The sequence below is a fragment of the Amphibalanus amphitrite genome, unplaced genomic scaffold (assembly GCF_019059575.1).
Source record: "Amphibalanus amphitrite isolate SeventyFive unplaced genomic scaffold, NRLGWU_Aamphi_draft 000085F_arrow, whole genome shotgun sequence".
Taxonomy (NCBI): Eukaryota; Metazoa; Arthropoda; class Thecostraca; order Balanomorpha; family Balanidae; genus Amphibalanus; species Amphibalanus amphitrite.
In genome coordinates, this window is record NW_024881581.1 from 450,995 (window position 1) to 460,265 (window position 9,271).

At 49.2% G+C, this 9,271-nt stretch overlaps 1 protein-coding gene across 2 annotated transcripts in view; it reads left to right on the forward strand.

The window, feature by feature from the left end:
* LOC122379849 (sushi, von Willebrand factor type A, EGF and pentraxin domain-containing protein 1-like) overlaps positions 1 to 8,812 on the forward strand; it is a 111,389-nt gene extending 102,577 nt beyond the window's left edge. The window contains exons 22-27 of one of the 2 annotated variants that reach the window (XM_043362397.1): positions 308 to 467; positions 1,022 to 1,173; positions 1,515 to 1,733; positions 5,413 to 5,586; positions 6,149 to 6,322; positions 6,725 to 8,812. In XM_043362397.1, coding sequence (XP_043218332.1) covers positions 308 to 467; positions 1,022 to 1,173; positions 1,515 to 1,733; positions 5,413 to 5,586; positions 6,149 to 6,322; positions 6,725 to 6,921 — 1,076 coding nt within the window. In that variant the 3' untranslated portion in view covers positions 6,922 to 8,812. The remainder of the gene's footprint in view (positions 1 to 307; positions 468 to 1,021; positions 1,174 to 1,514; positions 1,734 to 5,412; positions 5,587 to 6,148; positions 6,323 to 6,724) is intronic. The other variant, XM_043362398.1, reaches the window with a different exon arrangement.
* Positions 8,813 to 9,271: the final 459 nt, after the last annotated feature.

Genomic DNA, 9,271 nt, shown 5'->3' on the forward strand with positions numbered 1-9,271 from the left:
TGGGATGGTGATGGAATGGTGATGAGATGGCGATGGAATGTTTATGCGATGGTGATGGGATGACGAAAGTGGCGTCTGATGATTGATGATGACATGGGCGTATTTCCATAGGTAAGGCTAGGGCATGGCGTCCATTTTGCGTGTATAAACTTACACAAATCTAATAAAAATGTTGATGAATGTCAAAATGACATTCTCGACAACATGTGAGGGTTCAAAATTTTCTAACGACATGAGTAAACCCTAACTTTACGGACATTTAGTATTCATTAATCAATAAATTTATGCCCGTTCCGTATGCCACCAGTGGAGAAACCTCCGACGATTCTGTTCCGGCACAAGTCGGGGCCGATCGCGCAGAGCAATGACGGCAAGCTGATCGTGTACCCCGGCGCCGTGCTGCACCTCGAGTGTCTGTGGATCAGAAAGTTCGGCTCCCCGACGTGGGAGGTATCGCATCAGCACAGGTAAAGGATGGTATTGAGGGCATGGTTGTTCATTAGGCAGTTAATAGCCGTTTTCACGACGGCCATCTGTTACACATTAGGTGCACATCTGGTGCAGATTAGGTGCAGATTTGGTCAAATTAGGTTCAGTGTGTCTCTTAGTAGCTGTCACCTAGGATTGTACTAATTGCTTATATGCATGCTTTGTCATATTATCAGAGAGCATCATCGATTAACCCGCGCCCCGTAGGGGGGGGGGTGCCGAAACGGCCCACCCCCTGTCCTTTTCCGTCGATATATTCTAAACAGCTGGAGATATCGCCACCAAACTTTCAGGACCCCTCCGGGCATCAATTTTACACTTTGTGACAAAAAAAAAATCTAGCGGCTATGATAGGTTGGCCACAAATGACGTCAGAATGATGTCATGTTCTGCCATTTTCGACCGAAAAAAGACCGCGAGAAGAGCTGTCAGGCCTACAGCTTTGAAGATACAGAAAGTCGATCTGTCCTGATCCACCCTGACCTATCCTTTTTGACCCGATTTCTATGGACTGCATTGGCTTGACCTGCAGGACCTACCCTCACGGCTGGACGACGGAGGAGGGGCGCGACTCGAACCTTGAGTACCGTCTGAGCATCTACCACGCCCAGGCCGAGGACTCGGGCTCTTACACCTGTGTTACACCTCCTCGGCACCGCCACGGAGTGTACATAGAGGTCAAAGGTCAGTCAGCAGGGCCGGTCTGAACAGCCCAGAGCTCAGCCAAATGGCCTCTCCTTATTGGAGCCACTCGCCGGGCCGGCTAACGCGAACAAAGGTCGACCCATTCATAGGATAGCGTGGTATAGTGTCTGGCTCAGCGGCGCGACGCCGAAATGTATCGTCTCATATTGCGCTAGGTAAATGCCCTCATCTCATTTTGGCGCTGTGGCCCCTATCTCTGAATGCAATTGCTGTCCACACTAACTCAGGTCATTCGTGGTGCTAAGGTAGTAACTTTTCGATTGCACGTGTCTGGCTGACCGTTGTTATTCCGTTATTTGACCCTTGTCTGTGAACGACAGCGGTGCGATGCCCAATCGTGCCGGAACGGCCGGGCCTCTACAAGAGCACACACGATACCAAGATGAACACCCAGGTGGAATTTTCGTGTGCCAATGGGAACACTCTGATTGGCGCGCACCAGATGACCTGCCTGCCCTCGGGCAACTGGAGCGCGCCGATGCCGCACTGTGAAACAATCGGTGAGCACTGGCGCCCCGGCCTCGCGTCAGACAGGCTAGGTGGGTGCCCGGCCGGCGTCCCAGCTGTGCCCATAGGTGTGCGTGTGCCGTCCCCTCTGCACCTCTGCACCGAACGCCACGCTTGTCACTGTGTTTGTACTGCCTGGATTGGCTGGTAATGCGGCGATTGCTGCGTTTGTCTGTAATTTTGGGTGCTGTTTGGGTGTGGTGTTGTTTGTGTAATTTTGGTGTTCAAGGCAAATGGACTTTGATTATTGGTGTTGCATTGATGTGTGCACAGTAGAACATTTATGTTTGCGATGTGGTCATACAATATGCTCACATGCACACACTGCTTGGTTTGGATACTTTGAGGTCTTCGATGCTTCGAAGACTGTTGAAAATCTATTTTAAATTCGCTTCAGAGGCGGCTTAGGTGATGATAATGAAACAAATACTTATTGGGTCTCCATGAATTCACCTGGAAGTAAGCTCACTAAAAAAGATAATATGCATAGATTATTGTAAGCATTACTGGATGCTGAATAGATGTATAGGATGCGCATTGTGCGCTGTACAGTCTACTAAAAAAAAAATCTGCCAGCCGCAGGCAGGCAGAGCCAGACGGGGTTATTTTGTCGACATTGATGGAACACTCTCGATATCTGCAATGCATGCTACCGGAATTCGCATGTACTGTCTCATGTGGCTAACTTCTCACATCAATGTTTATTGCACTTGCATTCATTTGGATGTCGACGGAATGAGATATTGTTATTTGCTCTTTAAAAAAATTCCTTAACATTACTTGTCCTAGGAGCTATCTGTTTCATTGGTTATGCAAGACGTTAATGATTCACTAGTCGGTACTTTGAAATTAGATGTAGCCATTAGCCTATCATGTGTCTCAAACTATACCAATTTCAAAAAAAAAATGTTTTGTTATTCTGTACGTCTCGGTGTTTTATGCAACTGGTTCTATTCTGCTCTGTACGTACATTCAGAACGTACAGAACGTTATTCTGAACGTTATTCTGTACGTACAGAATAAAGTTCTGTACGTACATGCGTACATAACTTTATTTGACTAGCGTTTTACGGTAACTGAAATCGGTCACCGACCTGCAACCATCCCCATTCCCCACGTTTCACCGTCCTCTCCTTTCCCCGTTAGAGCCCACGCTCCGTGGGTGTCTAGAGACTAGAGAAGCTGTTGGAGCCCGATTAGCCACTTGAGCAGGTAATTACATTCCGGAGCGGTTCTGGCGAAGGAACGCCGAGGAATCCCAGAGTTTGCCGCGCTGTGGTAATCTGGCCGATGACTGTGGGCGGAGAGAGTTCTCAGACTCTCAAGATCGTCGCACATCCCGGTTTAACAGTTTTCCGCTCTTACGTGTCAGGTTGACTTTTGCCATAATGTAACTGGCACATGACAGCCCCAGAAACTGCGGTGACAGGATGACAAATGCTGCCATGACTATTTTTGTGACGGATGGTCGATGTAGCACAGACATTTTGAGAGCGCTGTTGCTGGGTTGAACCTGTGTACGGATGGGACCTGTATGGGACGGATATTGACCTCGCGAGTAGTTCAGACAGCTCAAAAGGCCTGGTGCGCCGTAGGCGTGGTGCGTGACTTTTTGTTAGTGGCTTGCCAATGATTGCGAGCAATATCAGTCAAGCATTTAACATAACTGGTAACAACTGAAAGGTTTATGTCACTTATCACTACATTTTGTTATGAGGCCTTGCTTACAAAAATATTTCCAAAGTTTTGAATCTTGCAGCGGCGACAGGCACTTGCCTTGAATACCATTGCAAGATTTATAGAATGTTTCATTCCGCGATATATTAGCTGGTAGTTCATGAGCTGTTAGTTGTATCAAACAATGTCAAAATAGTGAACAATGAACATGCGATTTTTGATGACCTCTGATGACGATACGTTTCGTCTTATCCAGAGCATGACAACAGTCTTTTCTCAATTGTTTTTGACAATCTTTCAAGCACCACTGAGCGTTTATCGTTACGTGGATAAAAGCCGAGTACTATAGGGGAGAGGCGTAAAAATGGCCCGACCCGGGACTGGCCCCTCCTGTGAGCGGCCGGTCGGCCGGCCGGGCGTGCGGAGCGCCGACCTAGACGGGTCGACGCTTCGCTCGCCCGGTCGGTGGTTTTAGGGGGCACCGCCCGGGGTTGCTTGCCGGGCGGTGCGGGCGGGGGCTGGCGGCCCACCTGGAGCGCCGGGGAGGTAGCCATCAGATCTCCCCGGCTGGGGAAGCATCCCCCAGCTCTCCCCAGGGCCGTGGGCGGCACCGTCCCGGCCTGGCCAGGCGGGCCGCCGATGGTGAGCACAACAATGTTTCATGCTTATTTTTGCCGGTATTTTTATGTGAATTATGTGAATAAAACTGTGGAAAAAAATGGCCCGACCCTCCGCATTGCTTTGTGCAATGATCAGACCACTGCAACTGCCACGGGCGGTTTAACTCTTCTTTAGCTCAAACAAAAAACAAAGCAATAAACTCAGCATTTCAATCAGGTAATGCATGATAAAACATTCTTGTATGACATTCAATCTTCGAGAGTCAACATTTTTCCGAGTCCATCCTGGCATTTAAAAGCAGGAAGGCGCTAGTCAATATAAAGCAGTCCTATTAATCACGACAGTAATGCAAAGTCTTGCCAAACAACAACGAGCTACTTTGACCGCGAAAAAAAGAAGAAAAAATCGCAACCCTGTTCATTTCAGCTTATCTAGCTCTCTGACATACTCTATTCAACAGCTCCACTTTGAAGGCATAGACGACCGACTTGCAATTAATTCCAACCACATCACGACGATTAGGATAGATGTCTCTCTCTCTCTCTCTGCGACATATCCTCTGTGGGCTTATCCCTCCTTTATCAGGCGTCAGCAGAACATATATCTGCCGAATGGGCCGGCTCTCTCGGTTGTTCCTGCATGATTGATGGCAGAGTGTGTGTCGTGCTCGGTACAGCTCCCAAAGGTGTGCTGTGGGATCGACACAGGCTCATTTCGCAGCCACCTGTGCCGATGCTACCAAGGAGTCTGTGCTATCTGGTGATACATGCTTGTAGTTAGAGTTGGAAATGTGCGATGTGCTGGCGGATTGATGGCTAGAACTTTTTAAACACTGTATTGGTGTGCCGTTTAATTTTGCCAGTTTCTTCACATGCCGTTACATCCGGCAACAGTGGGCTAGTATATCATAAAAAATAAAGTAACCAGAGCCGTTCTAATCAATAAGCTGGATTTGAAAATAACCAACAAATTCACTTGTTTTCATTTCTATTCAACTATATTTTTTCGTTTTAGAAGTGCTCGAATCGATCCAAGGTATAATTATTTATTGTGTAGGCATGAATCATGTATTTAGTATCGACCTGCAAAATATCACCGTGGTCTATGCAATATCCAGTCGGTTTCAAAGATATTCAATTTTATTAGCTTTGACATTCTTTTGCGGTAAACTGCAAAGTGACCAATTATTTTTTGCCACACGCTATAACTGTCATCAATGTCCAGTGCTCAATTGCTAATATTTAAATAATGAATGCATTTACCTCGACCCCTGTCATAGAAAAAGTGTTCCCCCTCTCAGTGAACTTACTTAGGCCCATGTCCAACAAATTATCTGGCTGTGCTGGCCCATGTTCCGCGCCGCCGCCTCTGTCCGTTACCGATCGATCAGCCCCTGGACTCTCTCATCCCCAGAGTGTCCAGAGTTCAGAAACATCGCCGACCCCAACGTCAAGGTGGCCATTCTGAACCGACAAGTGACCGGCAAGGCCATCTTCGAGTGCCCGCGGGGCTACCAAAAGGTCGGCGCCCACGAGGCCTACTGTCAGGTGAACGGACAGTGGTCGCAACAGCCGCCCACCTGTGAAGGTCAGTCAGAGCCAGTTCCGGTCTCTCTCTCTCTCTCTCTCTCTCTCTCTCTCTCTCTCTCTCTCTCTCTCTCTCTCTCTCTCTCTCTCTCTCTCTCTCTCTCTCTCTCTCTCTCTCTCTCTCTCTCTCTCACTCACTCTCTCTCTCTCACTCTCTCTCTCTCTCTCTCTCTCTCTCTCTCTCTCTCTCTCTCTCTCTCTCTCTCTCTCTCTCTCTCTCTCTCTCTCTCTCTCATTCTATCACTGTTTGAAGTTTTCTTGAACCTTTTTGTTCTTTGACGGACCCAACTACTTGCTAAATCAAGTCCGTTCTACATATGCGAATATAATCAATCGATACCTAACCATGTTACTCGCCAACTAATTAGGTGCGTACGTGCTCACATTCAATATGTACTCATTTTACAGCTTGTTCACATCACAAACTGATTGTTTTCAACTTCTTTGTGCAATTAACATTGCTATACTCAGCTGAAACCGCTAGGGAAATGTTTTCCCTTTTTAGCAACGTATCCTTCATTCCCCATATGCATGCCCATTGCACATGCGTCTTATGCCCACAGAGCTGCTGTGCCAGACGCCCGAGGTGCCCGAGAACGGCATGATGACGCCCCAGGACGCGCCGCATATGGTCGGTGACGTCATTCAGTTCTCGTGCAAGCACGGCTACATGATGGAGGGCCAGCCGATCGTCGAGTGCCTCGAGACCAGGGAATGGTCTCGGGAGATACCGCAATGTGAGCTCCTCTCCGCCGATGCGCGGTGTGGTTATGGTGATAAAGGAGAGAACGCGACATATGGCGCACTGGTGGCATTAATCTCTAATGATAAATGCCTTGCTCAGAGTCACTGAATATATAATGTAGTGCGTTTATTTGAAGAGTTGGCTTAGCACCATAACTGATCAGATGACTAGTTTTGTATTTATTTGCCTTTTCTTTTACAATATTGATGGGGAAATTGATATGGATTCTTTTGTTATATTTGACCATGTTTCTTGTGTACCGCGTACTTGTGACCAACAACTTTCAAATGTCTGTCGGTAATTGACGAGTGCACAGGCCATGTAAAGCTCGATAGCTGCCCGATCAGTATTCAGAATGTCTTATTCGCCGTCTATCTCCGTCAATCTCCGTCAGGCGTGCGGGCGTGCACGTACCCCGGCTCTACGATCGGCGGCACCATCTCCAAGGTGAAGTTCTACTACTCCATCAACGAGGTGGTGGTCTTCACGTGCGACAACGGTCTGGAGCTGGTCGGAGAGCACACTCTCGAGTGTCTGCCCGGCGGCGTCTGGTCTAGCCGCATCCCCAGTTGCGTGGGCAGGACGCTCTAGAAGATCAAACACAGCGAGGAGAAGGTCGTCGGCTTCCTCTCGAGGGTGATTACAGGATGATAGAGGTACCCATTTCGGCAGTGTGACCAGCGGACCAAGAGTTAATCACTGGCCCATCAGTGAATCGGGCCAGGTGAAAGCGGCTGCGAGAGCTGCTCGTATACCTTCTGTGCTCCTGTGGGCTGTTCAATACCACGTTAGATGTGTGGATAAACGTGCCATGTCGTGGCTATTAAGGCCACTCATAGTGGCCCAGCACTAAAGACATCGCGGAGGCTCCTGGAGAGGTCACTGTTCTTGTTCATGAACTCATCTTAGCGAGAATACTGTTCGTAATACTCAGCTGTTTGAATTGTCAACGATGTCAATATGTAGAGATGTGGGCATTCTGTACACCAGATGTAGGCTTCTTTCGCTTTGAGAGCAAGGCTTTGGCGCTACAACCATCGCTAGATCTATCTCTTTGTCAATCAAGGCTGATTGTTTGACGCTAACGCTTATCAGATACATTGTTGTTATGCGAGTTCTCGACTATATGTTGCATGTGCCGGACTCCAATGCTGGGTTGTCTGGCTGCGAGCCGCGAGCTCTCTAGCTCTGGAGCGCTCCCCTGTGACTGATTCCGGTTGTATCGTGCAGAAAGCGCACCGCAGTTTGGCGCGCCCAGCGACCTGCGACGACGTTTTCCTTTATGTATGTTATGTGCCCTGTACATAGTTGCGCAGTTTCAGCTCCCATTACTGGCAGTTACCGTGCAGTTTGTTGTAATTGACATGGGCAGCGAAATGAACTCAGGCGGGTCCTGGTCATTTACCGGGACCCGGTGTGGGTCTCGCGACGGCTGGCTTCCGGTGGGTTCTGTAGACGGGTGCGGTTTGTTGTTAGCCGATCGTCCCCAGACAATCAGCTTCTAGACGGAGGTCAGACAGATGGGTCCCCAGACGCTGGAGAGCAAAATCGAACGCGACCGGTTTGTTACCGAGAATAGCCTGTTAGATACTGTCACCGAACTGTCAGCTGGCTGGATCGCCCTGTCGATACAGTGACTGTCGCAACTGTCATCTAACAACTGTGTTCGCGGGCAGTCAGTGACTGACTGTAGCCCACTGTCGTCTGACTGTCAGTGACCCTCACCCACACTTCCGCCGACCGATGGCTGACGAGCCCCTCGCGGCGGAGGGAGCGGTAGCCCCTCCGCCCACGGGGAGGGGCTAAGCTGCGACCCACGGGGCGGTACGACTGGACTGATGTGTCCGCGGACCGAGAAGGGCGGGCCTGAACGGCCGCGAAGGTGCCAGATCCGCTGATCACCACCCCTCCCTGTCCGCCCCGCCAACCTGGACAGGAGCCAGAACGGTCAGTGACCGCGCGACGAGAGAAAAACGGAGGCGTGGGGTCGCCATGAATATTCTAATGATTCGAAAAAAACGGCGACAACGGAGATGCTGATGCTATAAAAATATTGAATAGCCGAGGCTTGTAGTATGGATGACCCTTTCAGCAGTCACATTGAATGCTCTCAGCTGTCATCACTTTGTTTGTTCTCGATTACATAACCCTGCGGTGGAAGCATGCCAATGTTACCGTTATGTAATGCAGATTATTCATATTCAGAAGATGCACATATGGCGTGCCCAGATTCCGAAACCTCTAGCAATTGACCTTACACCGAAGGTAGTGGTGGCGTTATTAGTGTGGCGGGTCGCCGCGCGATGGCGCTGCAGTTCCGTTGTATATCATAGTGCCCTTCCATATTGTGGTCTGTGGGCTCCTCGGGGACTGCGCGGCACACCGATGATAGCGCCGGACATCCCCCGTCGCGGGCCACTGTTTCTGACGCGAGCGCTGCGCTCGCCCTAGCTTGTTTTCCAATAAACTCTGGTGTACCGGTGCCTGTGCGTTGGATGCGGTGATGGATTTCCCTCGGGGACTGGCGACGACGCGCCCTGACACTGTGCCCACGGCCCGGCAGCTGCACTGACCTTATAGCCGATCGACTGACCACACAGAAACGCCGGTGGGCATTCGGTGACCTTTAGGCGAGATTCAGCAAGATAGACAGTCATGTCTCCCTCAGAGACCGCAGGGTCAATGATCGCTGTCAAAATGTCCGAACTCCGGAGTTTCAATCAAGATAAAGTAATTATTTGTACCTATGTACATTGTACAGTTTCAAACCAATAGCGGGATTGCCACCCGCCCACTACAGTATCACTGCAATTGATTTCTAGAGACATGTTTCAAACAAATGACTTATCGTAAAAATTAGTGACTGTGACCATGATCACAAATTACTTTTTTATTGAAGCTGATAAATAAACCTCATTATACAGTGTGAATGAAATATGAA